Source organism: Manis pentadactyla, chromosome 4, assembly GCF_030020395.1.
Source record: "Manis pentadactyla isolate mManPen7 chromosome 4, mManPen7.hap1, whole genome shotgun sequence".
Classification (NCBI taxonomy): domain Eukaryota; kingdom Metazoa; phylum Chordata; class Mammalia; order Pholidota; family Manidae; genus Manis; species Manis pentadactyla.
The window spans coordinates 176,577,134-176,596,764 of record NC_080022.1 but is presented as its reverse complement, the minus strand read 5'-3'; the positions used below and the strand labels follow the sequence as shown (position 1 = coordinate 176,596,764).

At 36.9% G+C, this 19,631-nt stretch overlaps 1 protein-coding gene across 16 annotated transcripts in view; it reads left to right on the top strand.

The window, feature by feature from the left end:
• Positions 1-18,301, top strand: part of BPTF (bromodomain PHD finger transcription factor) — a 158,580-nt gene extending 140,279 nt beyond the window's left edge. For 10 of the 16 annotated variants that reach the window (XM_036899870.2, XM_057501623.1, XM_036899868.2 and 7 more), the window contains 6 exons: positions 2,635-2,972; positions 5,749-5,922; positions 6,662-6,854; positions 7,739-7,823; positions 11,964-12,150; positions 17,378-18,301. In XM_036899870.2, coding sequence (XP_036755765.2) covers positions 2,635-2,972; positions 5,749-5,922; positions 6,662-6,854; positions 7,739-7,823; positions 11,964-12,150; positions 17,378-17,414 — 1,014 coding nt within the window. In that variant the 3' untranslated portion in view covers positions 17,415-18,301. Of the gene's footprint in view, positions 1-2,634; positions 2,973-5,748; positions 5,923-6,661; positions 6,855-7,738; positions 7,824-11,963; positions 12,151-16,584 lie in introns of all 16 variants that reach the window. The other 6 variants (XM_036899876.2, XM_036899873.2, XM_036899875.2 and 3 more) reach the window with 2 other exon arrangements.
• The last annotated feature ends 1,330 nt before the right edge of the window (positions 18,302-19,631 follow it).

Below are 19,631 nucleotides of genomic sequence, written 5' to 3'. Positions count from 1 at the left end.
GAGCCTTTTTGTTTTCTTTGTACAATTTATTTCTAGTTTTATACCTTTGTGGTCTGAAAAGTTGGTTGGTAGAATTTCAGTCTTTTTGAATTTACTGAGGCTCTTTTTGTGGGCTAGTATGTGGTCTATTCTGGAGAATGTTCCATGTGCACTTGAGAAGAATGTGTAGCCTGTTGCTTTTGGATGTAGAGTTCTATAGATGTCTGTTAGGTCCATCTGTTCTAGTGTGTTGTTCAGTGCCTCTGTGTCCTTACTTATTTTCTGTCCGGTGAAACTGTCCTTTGGGGTGAGTGTCATGTTGAAGTCTCCTAAAATGAATGCATTGCATTCTGTTTCCTCCTTTAGTTTTGTTAGTATTTGTTTCACATATGCTGGTGCTCCTGTGTTGGGTGCATATGTATTTATAATGGTTATATCCTCTTGTTGGACTGAGCCCTTTATCATAATGTAATGTCCTTCTTTATCTCTTGTTACTTTCTTTGTTTTGAAGTCTATTTTGTCTCATACTAGTACTGCAACACCTGCTTTCTTCTCCCTGTTGTTTGCATGAAATATCTTTTTCCATCCCTTGACTTTTAGTCTGTGCATGTCTTTGGGTTTGAGGTGAGTTTTAAAAGAATGTAGATGGGTCTTGCTTTTTTATCCATTCTGTTACTCTGTGTCTTTTGATTGGTGCATTCAGTCCATTTATATTTAGGGTGACTATTGAAAGATATGTACTTATTGCCATTGCAGGCTTTAGATTTGTGGTTACTAAAGGTTCAAGGTTATCTTCTTTAGTATCTTAATGTCTAACAACTCGCTTATTGAGCTGTTATAAACACTGTCTGGTGATTCTTTATTTCTCTCCCTTCTTATTCCTCCTCCTCCATTCTTCATATGTTGGTTGTTTTATTCTGTGCTCTTTTGTGGGTAGTTGGTTTAATTTTTTACCTTTAGTTAGTATTTGGTTGGTCTGCTTTCTTTGCTGTGATTTTATTTTCTCTGGTGACATCTGTTTAGTCTTAGGAGTGCTCCCGTCTAGAACAGTCCCTCTAAAATACCCTGTAGAGGTATTTCCCTCAACTTTTGCTTGTCTGGGAATTGTTTAATCCCTCCTTCATATTTAAATGATAATCGTGCTGGATACAGTATTCTTGGTTCAAGGCCCTTCTGTTTCATTGCATTAAATATATCATGCCATTCTCTTCTGGCCTGTAAGGTTTCTGTTGAGAAGTCTGATGATAGCCTGATGGGTTTTCCTTTGTAGGTGAACTTTTTTCTCTCTCTAGCTGCCTTTAAAACTCTGTCCTTGTCCTTGATCTTTGCCATTTTAATTATTATGTGTCTTGGTGTTGTCCTCTTTGGGTCCCTTCTGTTGGGAGTTCTGTGTACTTCCGTTGTCTGATTGATTATTTCCTCCCCCAGTTTGGGGAAGTTTTCAGCAATTATTTCTTCAGAGACACTTTCTATCCATTTTTCTCTCTCTTCTTCTTCTGGTGCCCCTATAATGCGGATATTGTTCCTTTTGGATTGGTCACACAGTTCTTTTAATATTCTTTCATTCCTGGAGATCCTTTTATCTCTCTCTGCGTCAGCTTCTATACGTTCCTGTTCTCTGGTTTCTGTTCCATCAATGGCCTCTTGCATCTTATCCATTCTGCTTATAAATTCTTCCAGAGATTGCTTCATTTCTGTAATCTCCCTCCAGACGTCATCCCTTAGCTCTTGTATATTTCTCTGCAGCTCCGTCAGCATGGTTATGACCTTTATTTTGAATTCTTTTTCAGGAAGACTGGTTAGGTCTTTCTCCTTCTCAGGGGTTGACTCTGTGATTTTGGTCTGTCTCAAATTCTGCCTTTTCATGGCGATAGAGATAGTTTGCCAAGCTGGTGCAAGTGACGGCTGGGAAAACGTCCCTTGTTGGTTTGTGGCCTTCCTCTCCCCCTTTGCGAAGCGCTGGGTTCTCGTGTGGATGTAGTCTGGCCTGTTTTCCTGTGTCTTCTGGTCTCTCATTTAGGAAGTGTTGTTTTGTTGCATTTTCAAAAATATATGTGGTGTTGGGGAGGAGATTTCTGCTGCTCTACTCACGCGCAATATTGGCTCCACCTCCAATTTCTGCTTTTTTATATCTTATTATTGGTATATTTTTGAAAGGGGGATCAAAGTGTGTTCCCACTACACTGTCATATCATTATGTTATAAATACGTCATATTAGTTAGGGTGATGAAACTCAAGATTTACTTTCTCCCTGGGAAAAAGTTCAGACTTTATTTTTAAATAGAGAAGAGCTGTTCAGTAGTCAAACAGCTTCTCTCCTCCTTTACAAGACTGTCTATATTCCAGACAGAGAAAATAGATTCATTAAACCAGGACTGTTTGGGTTTATTTGTTAGAATTTTAGACACTTGCTCATCTTTCTTTCAGACCTCTTTGAAGATAACTAGCAGCTTTCTACTTGTTTGTAATCTTCATTTTCTATTTCTAGTTAACTTTAACTGGGTTTAAGGTATAGTATACAGAATCATTTAAATTCATTCACATTAGGCCAAACTGTGGAGCTACTTCAAGGGAGATAAGGTAGCGTCCTCTGGCCGGCTTGTGTGTTTACGGAAGTCGAATGATAGTCTTGTATTGTCTTTAACTGACAACAGGAGGAGCTCAAGAGAGACCTGAAAATTAAGAAAGAAAAAGAGGTGTTGCAGGCCACAGCAGTAGCTGTCAGCTCCCCCGCACTGCCGCCTGTGCCTCCCACGCCTCCGGCCCCTCCGCCTTCGCCTCCACCTCCACCTCCCCCGCAGCACCCGGGCCCCCTGCCCACAGCCACAGCCTTGGCCACGCTGCCTACAGCTTCCCAGAAGAGGAAGCGGGAAGAGGAAAGAGACTCAAGCTCCAAGTCCAAGAAGAAGAAAATGATCTCTACTACCTCAAAGGAAACTAAGAAGGACACAAAGCTTTACTGTATCTGTAAAACGCCTTATGATGAATCTAAGTGAGTAGATCTTAATGAGCTCTAGTTTATTTTATTAAAAGCTTAGCTGTTACATTTCCTGTTTTGAAGAAAATGAGTATATTGGTAGCAGCATAAATGAAAATAGTTAAAAGTAAGGGTAATAATGTTTCAGCTGTGGTCTTGCATCTGATAGTAACCTTGACACTAGAAAATCAAAAATTTGTTATTTCACGTGTTCATGGTTAATGTTTGTCCTTCATCATATTCTTTTTCTGTCAAAAGCAAGCTTTCTGTTGCTCCTTTGCTTTTCCTCTTCTCTCTGGATTAACTCCAGATCACCCAGTAATGCTCTCTGGAGGAGGTACATTATTACTGCTGCCCAAAGTTGAGAGCGTCCTTTCTGCAATCCGTTCACAACCTTATGATTACATCAAATCCTAGAGACTAACCCGGATATGAATGGTGGAAGAGGTTTCAAGTTTGAGTGGCTTGGTTTTTTGTTTAATTTTAAGCAGTTCTGTATTATTTGTATTGCAATACTGTAACTTTATATTATTTTTTTCAACGTTCCCACTTTCTTATTGGGGACAAAAGTCAAAAAATGCAAAATGTTCTTTTCACCTATTGCTCAAGTACGACACTCAAAAATTTGGTAAGCACAGTAGCTGGAAGCTGTTTTTGACTTTTGTGACTTGTATTTAGTGATAGATACAAGATTTTAGATATCCATAAGTGTAGTTTCATTTTTAAATCATTATTATCATTCAAATAAGTATTTAGCTTCCAATTTGAGCATTTAAACGTAGGCCAACTTTTTAAAGTCAAAATTAACCACACTACTTTTTACAGTACCAAAAAGTTTATTTCACGATGCTAAAAAATATGATCATTTAGTATTATGCCTAATGTCTACCTTAAGTGGATGCTTAACCAATCTATAAAATAAAATTGTGGCCTCTTTAGTGATGCTTAAGGTGCAACAGTGAAGCTGCTTTGGTGGTGCTATTCATATTATAACCTGTTTGCAAGTGCCAGGTCAAAATTTTTTGTTGGTAGATTTAGCTCTGTATTGAATTAAACACAGATCATTTTAGGCATCTTCCCTTTTAAGTTTCATACTTCATTGGAAATTATACATAATATAAAATGCAGAACCTAATATTAACTGATTTTTCCTTTAGTCTAATACAGGTGTGCCTCCTTTTAAGCATAATATACTAGATGATTTGTAGAACAAAACAGAACATGATTTACTTGAATTACAAAAAGCTCTGTTAATGGAACTGCTTTAAATAGCAAGTAGTGTTTGCCCTATTAAGATATTTAAATCACAGAAATTCACTTCACACAAAACTTTTTTATAATACCTAACTCGCATAAAATGAGGCACACACGTACACATGCTTTTTCTCGTGAGATTGCCTTAGTATTTGTGGATATTTCATATTTTTCAGTTTGTCATTTATTAACATTTCAGTATACCAGGTTCATTCACTCCCTGTTCTAGTTGGGATGAGTTAGTGTTTTTTAAGGAGTATTTTGTAATCTCTTGTACCAAACTAGGCTGTTTGGGAATGTAGTGAGAGCAACTGAAACTTTAAATTCAAGTCCTGAGCTTACTCCAGAGCACACAGCCTACCATCTGGTGAAGGCCCCCACTGTGGCAGTGAAAATCATGCAGGAGTCATAATTCAAAAGAAAAGAGTCAGTAGTAATAGGATATACCCACAACCATCTATTATTATTCCTTTATATTCATCAAGCAGGTTAGTTTGAAGCTTGGGGACTAGGTGAATCTACCAAGAAACACCTTGGTAGAATCAAGGCCCGCAGTTCCCTGTGATGCATGCGAATTCGTGCTGACTTTGGCATCGCGTTCCTACCCAGCACCTGTCAGCACATGTAGATATGCTATGTGTTTGTCATAGAAATACTTTTCATTTTAGGATCTAATTAAATAATTACAGAAGCCTTGAGGGTTAACTGAGTGAGGGTACCCACAGTTAAACACTCACACGGCCCTACCCTGTATTGTAGAACCTCTCACTGTTTTGCATAAATCCTTACATCACTCTCCACACCATGTATCCCTGGGTTGGAATTGAAGCAGTTCTTACCAGTTAATTAACCTGGCCACTCTCTACATTGTCACGCATATTAACTGAGAAACTGGCCCATCTCAAAATCTGTTAAAATTAGATTAAATTCCAATGTTTATTTAGAAAACTTGGTAGAAATTGAACTACTGCATTACCTTCCTTAGTTTTCTTCTTCATATCATATTTTGACCATTTATCTTCTACACCTGGCTGACCTGCATGTTCCTTGTAGTGTAACTTCTACTTGGTGTTTGCGCTTTGCTTTGTTTTCAAATTTAAATTGAGATACATTTTCAAACCTATCTAAGAAATAGCCCTGATTTGAAATGGCTTCTGTGGCATAGGTTTGACAGATGTAAGTCTTTGATACTTTGGCTTTGGTTTTTGTGCCTGTACAGTTTTACACACATTCATTAAGAGGGAGACATTACCATCAGTGTGTTGTTTATTTTTTCAAATTCCAGTATGTTTTTAAAGACCCATATTTCACTAAACAGTGATTTGTTGGAATCGATGTGAGTGACTTTATGTTTCCACACTTGATACAGCGTCAGAAGCTGCAGGGTGACAGGTAGCATGGTTGTTTCAGGATGTTTAGCTGACTCACTGAAGAAAGTTACCTGTCAGAAAGTGAATCAGGACAGGAAAGACAGACTTAAGTACCATGCAGCTCAAAATGACAATTACATTGTCATTTTCATTGTGAATACTTTTAGGTTCTATATTGGCTGTGATCTTTGTACTAACTGGTATCATGGAGAATGTGTTGGCATCACAGAAAAGGAGGCTAAGAAAATGGATGTGTACATCTGTAATGATTGTAAACGGGCACAAGAGGGCAGCAGTGAGGAATTGTACTGTATCTGCAGAACACCTTATGATGAGTCACAGTGAGTTCTGATAAGAGCATCATATTTAATAATTTAGGAAGCCAAATTGCTCTGACTGGTTATTTATTTTAAAATAAAAAGAAAGATAATTTTCTGCATATATTATACACTTACATTACAAATTCCTTTCCAGTTTTTTTTCTCTTCTTCCCTCTTTACCTCCCCTTCAGAATTTATGTTGCTCCATAGCAAATGTTTGAGATGCATTGGGAAAAATGTGGTTTAATGGTAGACTTGATTCTTCAATATGTAACATAGAAATTAATGAGATTAAAACAGCGTGACTTGTTTGGACCTTATCAGTGTTTGAAATGGTGCTTTATTGGAGGTTAGATAAACACTAATTTGGGTACAAGCTCTGAGACTCTGTTACTAGTTCATAGGATTTTGAACTCCCAGTTGGGTGGCCAGTATCTGCTTCCCATTTGCTACGGTATCGGTTGAAAGATTTTTGGCTTTATTTTGTTTTGAGCTTTAAAGTCAATTAAATGTTCTACATTCTTCTTTATATTGGGTCTCCAATATTATACTGTGTTCCTAATAAATGTTTAATGCTTGTTCTTAACATCAGAAGTACTAAATTAACACATTGGAATGTCAATCTTCAAAAGTACTAAAACAGTTAAATGTCCCAGGGTTAGACTATTTTCAGATGCATGTTTTATTACTTTCTAAAGTAAGTTGTAAGTAATGTGATCCCATCTGTTTTGAACTCACATTTCCATTTCGGATCTTCCAGATTTTATATCGGCTGTGATCGGTGTCAGAATTGGTACCATGGGCGCTGCGTTGGCATCTTGCAGAGTGAGGCAGAGCTCATTGATGAGTATGTCTGTCCACAGTGCCAGTCGACAGAGGATGCCATGACAGTGCTCACGCCACTAACAGAGAAAGATTATGAGGGTTTGAAGAGAGTGCTGCGTTCTTTACAGGTGAGAAACCACTCTTGTGCAGCGTTTGAAGAAGAAATCAACCAGCATAGCTTTGGAAACACTTGGAGGGTTTGCACTTTGCAATCTTAGAGTACATGATTATTACTGACTCCCAGCCAGCCTAGAAGTGCTCCACAGACTGTGGTCCTTCACATGCCAGTGCCCTGGGGCTTGCCACATCCACACACTGGTGTGTGTTTGGCTCAGCTGGTGTTTGGCTAAATAACTCACTTTTTTAACTTAAGTTTTATTTTTAAAGGAAACTTTATCTCACCACCATAAATTGAAAAATAGTTTTATTAAATTCTAATGAGATACAAATGTTTAAAGCTGTGAGCCAAAGGCTTCCTTCCCTTATTAAAAATAAGACAAAAATGGGGATGGCTTACAAGATTAGCAAGTGTTAGAGATGTATTCAAGACACAGGAGTGCTAGGCTGACACTTTCTTCTGTTCTAATCATAATTACAAGAATCCAAAGAGCTGAAAGAGAACAGACGTCTCAGTGTATGATTGAAGTTATTTAACATCACATCTCTGCCACCTCATTACCAGCAATGGTAACCATTCCACACTTTGAACCCTGCGCTCACACCCATTTCACTACATATGTGATTCTAATGCCAGCATCACTCAGTGCCCAGATTGTCATGTGGGACCAGAGCACAGATTTCTTGGCTCCTAAGCTAGAGCCCCCCCACACACACACAGCAGGGTCCTCAGACCATTCTTTGAGAACCTCTATTACAGAGTATACTTATCTGAGATAATTTGTGACTAGAGCAAAGCACATCTAAGTGTAAATAATTTTATCTATTAACTCAAATGGAAAACTTGAATTCGTTTTTCCACCTAATAACAGTGATACTTTTTTTTTCTCTGTAGGCCCATAAGATGGCCTGGCCTTTCCTTGAACCAGTGGATCCCAATGATGCACCAGATTATTACGGTGTTATTAAGGAACCTATGGGTAAGTGCTTGAGTTGATTCTGGAGTGTTTCAGAAGTCTCAGCAGACATTTCATTTATTGTCCATAAAATTGATGCATCATGAGGATGTGTTGAGCAGGGTTGGTGGGAGTATAAGTTGGTGTGATAACTTGTAGGACAAACTGGGAGTGTGCATTAAAGTTTGAATGTGCATACCCTTGGACCCAGCAATTTCATTTCTTAGGATTTACATATGTACAAATATGTTGTTCATCAAAGCAGTGTTTATAGTTGCAAAAAACTGGAAATGAAACAGCTATCGGTAGAGGAATAGCTAAATGAAATGATACGTAAGCAGAGTTACATAAAAGAACAAATGAAGTCAGTGAGGCGGATCTGTCTGAGCCTCTCATCCCTCCCTGTCACCTATTCATCTGTCCTGAAGGAGAGTTGAATTTGAATGCCCCACAGTAGAGATTCAAGAGAAGTCAGAAAAAAATGATGTTAACAGCTAAAAGTAATTGTATTAAGATGAACGACTTTGGGTGATTATATTAAAATAGTTTATCTGCGAAAGAAAGTAACAAAAATTAAAACAGATGAAAGCTTCCAAAACTTCTAAAAGATTAGCTTCAGCTGATTAAAGAACTATTCCACAAGCCATCTAAGTATTTTTTAAATGGGAGCAGTTTTAATGTATTTGAAAATTGTTGAAAGAGTAGATCTTAAAAGTTCTCATCACAAGAAAAAACGGTGTTTTACTTTGTTTGGTAATGGATGTTAACGAAACTTACTATGGCGACCATTTTGCAGTGTATACACATATCAAATCATTATGTTGTATACTTAGAACTAATACAATGTTATATATTAATTACATTTCGGTTTTAAAAATTAGGAGGCATTTGTGTTTAATGGCAACTTCAAAGAGAGGTAACATGAAGAGGATATAAATGAGGCTTAGCTAAAACAATATTTGAGAAATAAATATAAATAAATAAGTAGTCATTACCTCTATTCTGATGTTGAAAATACAAAAAAGCTGATCCTTGTACATGTTTCAGATTTATATCATCTCCTTTTAGAAAGTACCCTGGAGGTGCTTCTGTAGGTAGGTAGGTAGGTAGATAGTTCTACTTCTAAAAATAACACAAGTTAACTATAGAAAATTTAGGAAATAAGGAAAAGTTAAGATAAAACACACCTTTCATATTTTCCTCACTGAACTCCATTACATTTTAGTGTGTTCATGCATGCATGTGTGTATCTTAAAATTAAGATCATGTAATCTGTTTGGCAAGCTTCTTCCTATGCTATTTATCTTCAATAACATGAAATCCTATAACGGAAAATACCTTATTTAATCAAGATTCTTTTCTCAAAGAGATAGATTGTTTTTTGGGTTTTTTTTTAATTTTTTGATACCACCAAAGTAAACATCATCTTATGTAGGTAGGAATGTGCATAAAGATAATATAGATCTCCAAGACATATTTTTGAAAGAAAAATGAAAGTTATAGAATAAAAACTAGGTTTTAAGCAGTAAACAATTATATATTTTCTAAGGGTACATAAATGTGTTTAGAAATGCATAGAAATTGTAAAGGTGGGACTAAATTGAGAATACTTTCTTTTGGGGGTATGAGGGAACCAGTAAGATCAGCAGCCTTTATTTTCTTAAATAGAAATAGGACTAAAAGTGTTCTATAGCATGCTTTGTAAACTTGTCAGTACCTTCTTCACATAGCTGTGGTATAGATACATCATTTTTAATTGCATGAAGTTAAGATAATTTAGCCACACACACCCGTCCCCCACCTATTAATGAATTTTCAGTTGTGTGCGTTACTGCTACTATAAACAACACATGTGAACACCTTTGTTCATGTGTCTGCCTGTGCCGATTTGTTTTCTTAGGGAAAATACTTAGAATTTCTGGGTCAGAGGGTATGTATACTTTTTAGGCTTTTGATAAATATTTTCAAATTGCACCAGCAAATTGAACCAGTTTCTTCTAACAGTGCATATCTGTACCCTTCTCTCCACACTGATACTATTATAGCACTGGTACTATTACTCTTTTGAGGGGACATTTTTTCTTGAAAATATTTCCTTCAAAATACGTCAGTGACGAATGCAGGTATTACTGCAGTGTAGAGAGTAAAATGTAAAGGTGACTGCCACCCTCACACCCTCCCATGGCAGTAACCTCTGTTAATCGTCTGATGATGTAAAGTTTAATTTCTACAAATTCAGACAAAGAATGTGGCTCTCTGGCGTTGTGTGACCTCATTGAACTAGTGATGTATTTACTGTTTGAACTTTGTGTGTGTAAATTTCCTGTTCATATATTTTGCCCACTTTTTTCCTGGGAATTCATACTGTGTCAGTGTTTTTCAGGGCTGTTTATCTACTAAGGACATTTAAAAATTTTAATGTCTGATTTCTGTGGCGGGGGACATTGATAGTTTGTAACATTTTTGGATTCATATCTATTAATCATTTTGAATTCTGCTTTTGGAGTCATGCTTTTAGTCTTTCCCCCTACCCCAGATAGATAGATATTCATCTGTATGTTCTCCTATTAGGTTTTTTTTTTAAGGAATTCCTAAGTAAGGTGTAATCAAAACATGTCCAAGCACTACTCACGTACTTTTATTAAAATTAGTCTGGCATCAAGTACCCAGAACTTAAGTATAAAAATGATAATATCCTGGTGTGATGTGTTAAATATTCACTCCTTCCGTACAGCTTATATAACCTATACAAGTCAGTGTGCCTAAGTTTTGTTTGGAACTTAATTAGGCTGAGTGCATTTTTTCAGTTCTTGTTTACACTTTTCCCCCACCTACATAAATGGAACTGAGTATCAAAGGTGTGTATGTGTGTGTGTGTTAAAATATATATAACAAAGTTTGCCATTTCAAATATTTTTATATGCACAGTTCAGTGATTAATTACATTTACAATGTTGTGTTTTTTAGTATGGTTTATGGTTTTGATTTTTGTCCTTAAATTTTAATCCACTTAGATTTATTTTGGCACGTAGTGTGAAGTAGGATTTTTTTCTTCAGATATGTAGGAAGTTGCCTCAACCCAGTTTATTAATGAATTCTTCTTTCCTCTGCTTATTTGAAACAGTGTCTTCAACATACATGAAATTCTTATGCTAAAAACAGGTCCATTCCTATTTTGAATTCAGTTCCATTAATTTTTGTGTCATCCTATACAGTGTCACATTTTTCATTATCAAAGGTTGGCAATATTTTTTAATGTTTTTTAGATATTCTTGAACTTTTACTTTTGGATAAACTTTAAAATCGTTTTCTCAAATTCTAAAATAATAATTGAGATTTAGTTTGGACTGTGTTACCTATCAACCTATCAGTCCTAGGTTGATTTGAGATTACTGGCCTTTTTACTCCCCCTCATTTTTATGTACAATTGTATATAGAGTTTTCCTTCAAACGCAATGTCCTCCTGGGACCTAAAGTTTTTGCAGGTGGGTGGAACTTAGTATATTTCAAAGCAGTTAACCTGTTTACCACCCTAATGCTTTTTGCCGTTTCTGCATACTACCTGTACTACTACATACTAAGATTTTTATTCACATGAGCTAATATTTTTCCCTTCAATTTATTTTAAGTAGATGCTTTATATCATTACCACCGTAAGTGATGAATCAATATCACTTGTCACCAAGATAATGTAACAATAAAAATTAGTAAAACAAAATGATGTAATTAAAGTCTAATACAAGGATCACAAAACCACAGAGATTTTGTTCTCAGTTCTGGATTCCCTTCTTTCTGTACATGTAACATACTTCACTGCTTGTATCGGAAATACATTACACTTAGGTGTGTATTGGTCATGCTGGTGTAGTTTTCTTTATTTCAAGCTAGCTGAATAAAGAGCTGTTCTCTGTAGTGAAATGAAATCTGTAAAAGAGCCTTCTTAGCAGTAGCCTAAAACATTTATATTTTAGATGCGTCAGTCAAAAACAAAACTGGAGAAGCGTTCCTGTTTTCTTCATGAATCGATAAATAGCCTCCATTGGTGGACCAGCTTGGTCCAATACTGCTTAGGCAGGAAACACATGTTCTTGTTAGCACTGCAGGCTGTATTCACGTTGGAACAATCTTAAAGCTTTGAAATGTTTTACATTTTGTGTTTTCAAGACCTTGCCACCATGGAAGAAAGAGTACAAAGACGATATTATGAAAAGCTGACGGAATTTGTGGCAGATATGACCAAAATTTTTGATAACTGTCGTTACTACAATCCAAGTGACTCCCCTTTTTACCAGTGTGCAGAAGTTCTTGAATCATTCTTTGTACAGAAATTGAAAGGATTCAAGGCTAGCAGGTGAGCACATGTGTTCAGTGTTCTGAATTAGTTCATCTTCTCAAACTGTTTTAAACCGCCTTGTCTAAGGAATCAGCCAATGCAGTTCATGGTAAAATTGAACCTTGCAATCAAGACTCTTAAAAAAAAATTACGATACACTGCCAAGGACAAGTGGACAGACTCAATAATGAGAAATTTCTGAGTTTATGATCTTAAAATTAATATCATTCTTTAAAATTCAAAAAACATTTACAGAATCCAAGATGCTATATTAAATGCCATGGAGCACATACATACAAAGACAGTAGTAAGACAGAGCTCTTGCTGTCGTTGAGTTTATGGAAGTATAAAAATTACTCTTCTGTAGCATAAAGGGAAGACCATGAAGGGAGGATTCAAGCACTTTCTCCATAATTTATGTTTGTCATATCTTTGAAGTCATAAAATACTTTCTTTCTCTGGGTATTTTTCCATGTGGGCAAAACTAAAACTAGACTTCTAAATCTACAGACCTTTTCTTTGACTTTCCAGTAACATAAAAGCATCATGGAACTTTGCATGATATTCAGGTACTATGACCTCCATGGCTTCTCTTGTGAACCTTAGGTGCTCTTCTCAAACCCATGACTTTCTTCTTTCCAGCATAGACCCGTTTTCCATTCCTGTCGTAGTTGCTCCCACTCTGTAGCCCATGAGATTCATTGCTCACTATCCCTCATCCACCAGCCTACATACTCAGTCCTCCCTAGGTAATCAGATTAGGTAGATCTTGGTTGGTTTGAGGCCTGGCATCTCTGTTATCCAGTGAACCCCTCCACCAGGACTCTGCATACCAAAGTGTAAGAATCAGTGCTGTACCCATTGATTTTCCTCTACCCAGTAATCTCTGGGGTGTTTTGTCTCTTTCCTCCTGTAGCAAGATACTTCAAGAACTGTGTTGCAGAGTCAGTTTACATAAACTAAAAGTGAAAGACAACCCTAATGAAAGTATCCAGTTACTATAGTCAAATAAAGGAGACCAGGTTGGTAGGAAGGCAAGCAGACTATAGACCAAGAACCAAGAGACTTTACAAAATCTCTAAAACTTTCCAATTTTTTTTTAACTTTTTTTTTTTAATTTTGTTATCATTAATCTACAATTACATGAAGAACATTATGTTTACTAGGCTCTCCCCTTCACCAAGTCCCCCCTAAAAACCCCATTACAGTCACTGTCCATCAGCGTAGTAAGATGCTGTAGAGTCACTACTTGTCTTCTCGGTGTTGCACAGCCCTCCCCGTGCCCCCCGCCCCCACATGCTAATCGTAATGCCCTCTTTCTTTTTCCCCGCCCTTATCCCTCCCTACCATCCCATTCTCCCCAGTCCCTTTCCCTTTGGTAACTGTTAGTCCCCTTCTTGGGTTCTGTGTAAAACTTTCCAATTTTTATCATCCCATATCTGTTAAACTATTTGCTATAAAACTTAAAATGAAAGCAGATTTACTCAACATGATGGAATCCCCAGGAAAATAATGGATTAAAAAGGGATAAACTCAGAGTAGTGAAAGAGTATAGTAGAAGTTACTGATGAGATTTCAACAGATTCTGGAATACAGAAAGCAGATAGAAAAGGATTAACTGATTAAGCCAGGCAAAGCACAGCCCAGACTCCTAGAGGTTCTTCAGAAGAGATGAGGGACCCCAGAAAGCCTCCAACATGGAGATTCCAAAATATAATAGAAGGCAAGAGAGAAGGAAAAGAGATGGGTTAATCAAAGGTCTGTGCATGGCCTAGTCATCCCCCCCCAAACACTGTGCAGACCTGTGTAGGAGCCCAGAGACCTCGAAGAACACTGGGTTCTTCCCTAAAGAAATGTAATAAACTATTCACAGAAAATTAGACAAAAGAGATTTGGACCCAAAGTAAAATCCTTTGACCTCTGAAAGGTTGGGACCCTAGTCCCCTCACCCTAAAGTTCTAGCTCTCAACAGGGATAATTTATCCACCCCCATCCCCCAAGGAATATTTTACAATGCCTGGGGACATTGTTGTCTGTGACACCTAGAGGTGGGAAGTACTGGCATCTGGTGGGCAGAGGCCAGAAATGATGCTGAACATCCCGTGGTGCACAGGACAGCCCCCCACAACAGAGAGCTATGCATCCCTGACATGTCAGTAGTGCTGAGATTGAGAAACCCCCGTGTAAAGCAAAACCTGCCAGTCAGTAAGCCCTACTCATATACCAGGGCTCCGAAGGCACCTATCTGGTCTGTTAACTTACTCTTTTTAAGTGTGAACAGACAGCCAGGGCCAGCCAGATGTGTAAAGAAAGACTGCAGTGTAAGAGAAAAGTCACAGTCTAGCAGAAAGATTACAGAGACAACAAAAGAGAACTTTAAAAAAAACGAAACAAGCCTCCAAGCCATATCTTGAGAGAAATTTTAGAACATACTTCATCAGAAAAAGATGGTGTACAAGGTATAGAAATAAAGAACCACCAGGAAAAGAGTGACTGGAAATAATTTAAGCTTATTATAATCAGTGAAACTCCCAATGTAAAGAACAAAAAGATGAAAAATAAGAAAGAAAGTGTAATAGAGTATTGAGTATTCACTTAATGGAAATTCCAGAAAAAAAAGAAGACAAAGGAGAGGATATTATCAAAAGACTAATAACGAGAAAAATTTCCTGAGCTGATGAGAGGCACGAGACTTCAAATCCAAGCCAAATAAATTCATTCATCAAATGGTTACTGAGACCCTGCTGTGTCACAGATATTGAATATAGCAGTGAATAAAATAAAGCTCCTGTTTTATATGGAGCTTACATATTTGTGGGGCAAGGAGACAGGGTGGGGGTTGGAGGAGTGGGGTCTGGCATGGAGGACAATTAATAAGCAAACATAATAAGCCAGCTGGCCAAGTGGAAAAGGGTCCATCCTGCATATCCATCACTGTAAACTCTCCAGATGCTAAGGATAAAAGAAGCTCTTGGGAGCATTTATAGAGGATAGAACAGACAACCTATAAAGTAATAAGAATTAAGTTGGATTAAGTTGGTATCCGACTTGTCGTGGAGTGCTGGAGGATTATGGAGGAGTAAATCCAAAAGTTTGAAGAGAAATTATTTTCATTCTAGAAGTCTCTGTCCAGCCAAGCAATTAAGTGTAGAGGCAGAATAAATACATTCCGGTCATGTAAGAACTCAGAAAGGCCCCCTTCCCATGTATCCTTTCTTAGCTATTTATCTTGAGATGTACACTAGCAAAATAAAGAAGCAAATCAAGAAAACACAAGGTCTTGGATCCAGGAAGCAAGAGGTTCAGGAAAGCAGTAAGAAACTCACTCTGACTCAGGGTGACATTGGTACAGCAGGCCTATGAAGCAAGCGGTCCACAGTGGAGCAGAACAGAGCATTCCCAAGAGGGGATGGGGAGGAATGACTCAGACATTAGATAACTTGTCTAAGAGTATAAGGGGGAAAGTGAAAGGCAGAAGCTCCATGAAAGAACAAAAAGTTGCATAGGAGTGCTAAGAATGCCCACCCTCTTAGCAAAGGAGTAGGTGCTACAGAGAAAATACCTACGTAGTACTAATGTAAACACTGTATTGATTGTCAACTTTTAGAATCAGCTTATAGACAAAGCACAGAAATACTTAATTTAAGATTATAGGGAAATAAAACTTGACTGAAGAAGGGAAGTGGGAAAATGGTTACATGACCTCAGCGGTCATTTGCCGTAACTGGATTTAAACAGTACAAAGCAGATAGCATTTTAAGAAATCTAGCTTCTTAAGACCTTAAAGTTCAAAGTAGTTGATCCTAGGGAGCTTGGACTTCAGGTAGAGTAAAGATAGGACAGAGGACCACAACTGAAAGGTGCCTCCCAGCTTTTTTATTTATGTCTCGTGCAGTTAGTCCTCCGATTTAATTTCTAAAACCCTTTTTTTAAACTGGAAAGGCTTTGGCCTTTGGTGGTAACTATGAAGTGGAAGCCGAGAGGGTTTGAATCCCACCCCTCTGCTGCCAGGCTCGCAGGCAGTGCGTGGAGTGGGAGTGATGGCTGCTGCCGAAGGATAGGTGGCCCCGGGGCCGGGTCTGCCCGGCAGGGGGCGCTGAAGAGAGCTGGCCGCCTGTGTTACTCTGCGTAGGTTTTTATTAAATTTGAGCTTATGTATTTTTCATTAGAGAATATGGGAGCTGAATAAGAAGTTTGCTCAATTCTGCTTAAATAAATAAAAATGAAATGTGAGGAGATACTAGGGAATTTTCGTTGATTTCCAGATTTAAGGCAGAATGAAATATATATGTGAACAGTCATATTATTTATTTATGGATTTCTAGCATTTCCTTTGCCATATTTTCCCCATTTTTAATTTATTATCTCCAGCATTGTTTGCACATTATTTTCATTACTGTACTTTATTATAATTCATCATTTATACCATCCATGTCCTTTCTTTTCTTACAGATTGTGATATCTTTAGTCTGAATTTTTAACTGGAATCAGAACTGGATGTTGGGTCACTCTTTCTTTTATTGTACCACATAATTACCTAATTCAAAACTGCCCCAAAAAAGTTCGGTTTAGTTAATATAATTTTTTAATGTTAAAAAAGATGTATAGTAGTAAACAGTTTATCCTAGCAGCCATGTTGAACAATGTATCTAAAAATTGTAAACTCCTGGAATACTGTATTTATATACACTATTGCAAAAGAAAATACTTTGACTTAGTCCTGGTAATTGTACAGTAATTTGGTTTACTAACAAAAGTTGTGAATAAAGCTGTGAAACTAGAAAGGAGACTTTCTGGACTTTAATAGAAAAATGTGACTTCAATACTACTGTTTTTCTTATTTAGCATAAATTTTTCCCTTCATATTCCACACATCAGTGTAAATACACACACACACACACACACACACACACACACACACATCTTTTAGCGCAATGGAAACACTTGTGTAAATGTCTCAATTTGTCCCCTTGGCTAAAATGTTGTACACTTTATTAGACAAACATATATATACATATTTTTTTAATAATGGCTTTTTCCAGTGACCATTTAGTACACAGTGAAAATTTTTAGTATTATAGGTTAAAAATTTCTTACTTGTTTTTGTATATTGCTTGCCGAGGGTGAATGAAATAACATGGCTGCTTCCCCCAGACAGACTGACCTTGGCACCCACATAAAGAAAGCATCATTGTTTTAAAAAGTGAAGGGTGCTTAATTGTTCCCTTTTCTCTATATTCTGTAGGTCTCATAACAACAAACTGCAGTCAACAGCTTCTTAAAGTTCAGCGTGTTAATCTAACATAAAACACAGCAAGAATCTGGTTGTCTGAACTATTTTAAATTAAGGAGCCAGATGTTTTTAGTCAGGTTATCCTGACAAGACTTGACCTAAACTTCGTTTTTATTGGTCATAACAGTCCAATTATATTCTTGGCCAATTTTGTCCAACGGACAAGGGAAAAGCAAAGTCAACGACACCATTATCTTGTCAAGATCAAATGGTTTTACTATTGTGGCAGAAGCGGGAAAACTTTGTTTATTGAAAAAAAGAAAAAAGAAAGCAAGAAAAAAAGATATTATGGGGTCAAGTATAACTCCATGGAAATGCCACGTCTGCTCTTCAGTGAAGAAGCTGGTTTAGAGTCTCACAGAAAACTTTTGACTGTATTTATTTATTGTTGCAAAAAAGACGCTTTTTTATTGCTGCCCTCATTTGTCAGCTAATTATTTTTTCTTATAAAATCCAGTCCCAGTTACATGTAAGCCACTCTGTATCTTATCATGATTCCTGTAGGTAAAAGTACAAGATGACCTCTAGATGTCTTTTCTTTCTATGAAAGGAGCTGCTATGTACACATGTGCACACATACACACACACACACACACACACACAACTGGGAATCAACAATGAGTTTATTGTTCATGGTAGATAAAAATTAAGCTTTCATAAAGGTTGGGTTAAGTGGTCCTGGACTACAGACTCTGTTGCCTTGACTATAACCGTACAGTTTGTCATTTACTCTGCACCAGGCTAAAATGAGTAAAATCTATTTGAAGGTATCTTGTTTGTAAACATTTGTCAGATTCTAATTTTTTTCTTTTTGTATTAAAATTCAACTATGGATGTATATGAAACAAAATAAATGGAGATAATTTTTCTCCCACAGACGGTGTCTTTGTGCGCTAATGATGCCTGTAAGCCTCTGAGGGGAAAGGGAGGGCTGCAAGGTAAATAAAAGGCAGAAAAATCTAGTTGTACTTGGGTTTCCAGGATGGTAGTGGCCCTTCATTTTATTGAATTCCCAGCCCATTGTCATCACTTTGAAGAAAAATCTTCAGGGGTGCCAATCCTGTTGCATCGATTGATCATACTAATAAAAGAAGGTAATGTGACAAAATACATATTGCCTTCATCTGTACTTTATATGATACTAGGCAAATTCCTAGTTTTAGACAGCTACTTAATATTTTATGAAGGGCATCTTTTAGATGACTCCATCCTTTTTGTATTTTTTTGTTTGTTGGTTGAGTTGTTTGGGGTTTTTTTACTGCATAAGAAAAAGGTAGTGTAAGCAGAGGGACAAAGTGGGAATAACAAAAGAAGGTGTATTTTGCATGTTTTTCCTTTTGGTGTTCTAACCTTACACATTGTGTAACTGCATTGTAAAAATAGCTTCTGTAACATCTGCCATAGTTGGTATATGCAGCTTTGCAAAAGTTTTACTAGATTTTGCACTAATTCAGATTAGCTTTGTCCCACCAAGTTCTGGAATTTATCTAGTTATGTTTTTTAAGTTTCCTTCTGTTGAATCTTCACCCTGCTATGCAAAACCTTTCCCAGACATTAGTTTCTTAAAAATGTTGCTCCAGCTCCCAATTCTTTCTTATTACAGACTCAGGTGTACAGGTTAGTCTGGGTTAATTTTATCTAATGAAGCCCATTCCTTTTTGTACATAAAAATGTCACACCTATGCTTACAAACTAAAGAGACTAATTGCTCAATATGAAAACAAAAGTTTTTGCTTACAATATTAACATGGAAGTAGTCAAATAGAAACAGGTTATTTTGTCCTTCTACTTTTAAAAAATGTTAGATATTGTATGTGCTGTGCTGATGCAAGAATCATACATTTTAATGAATTATAAAACTAATTCTGCATCTCATGTCACAGTATTTCTGTACTATTTATTCACATATACATAAATAGATATAGAGATAAATGGGCTTCATCATTTAAAACTTGTTGCAGCAAGAACTTTCCTAACTAGGCAATAGATGCTATGTTTTTAACAGATTGTGGCAAATTCTAAACAGTAATTCCTTTTGTACGTAATAGGACATTTCATCCTAGAAAAATAAAGTAATGTTTTTGACATTGGATTTGGTGCAGTTTCTAAATGAAACAGTGGTTGGTTGGTTGATATATTTTTTGTGCTGTTGGCATTGTCAAATTGTACCAAAAAGGTAAATTTTATAGGAATCCTCAGACCAGGA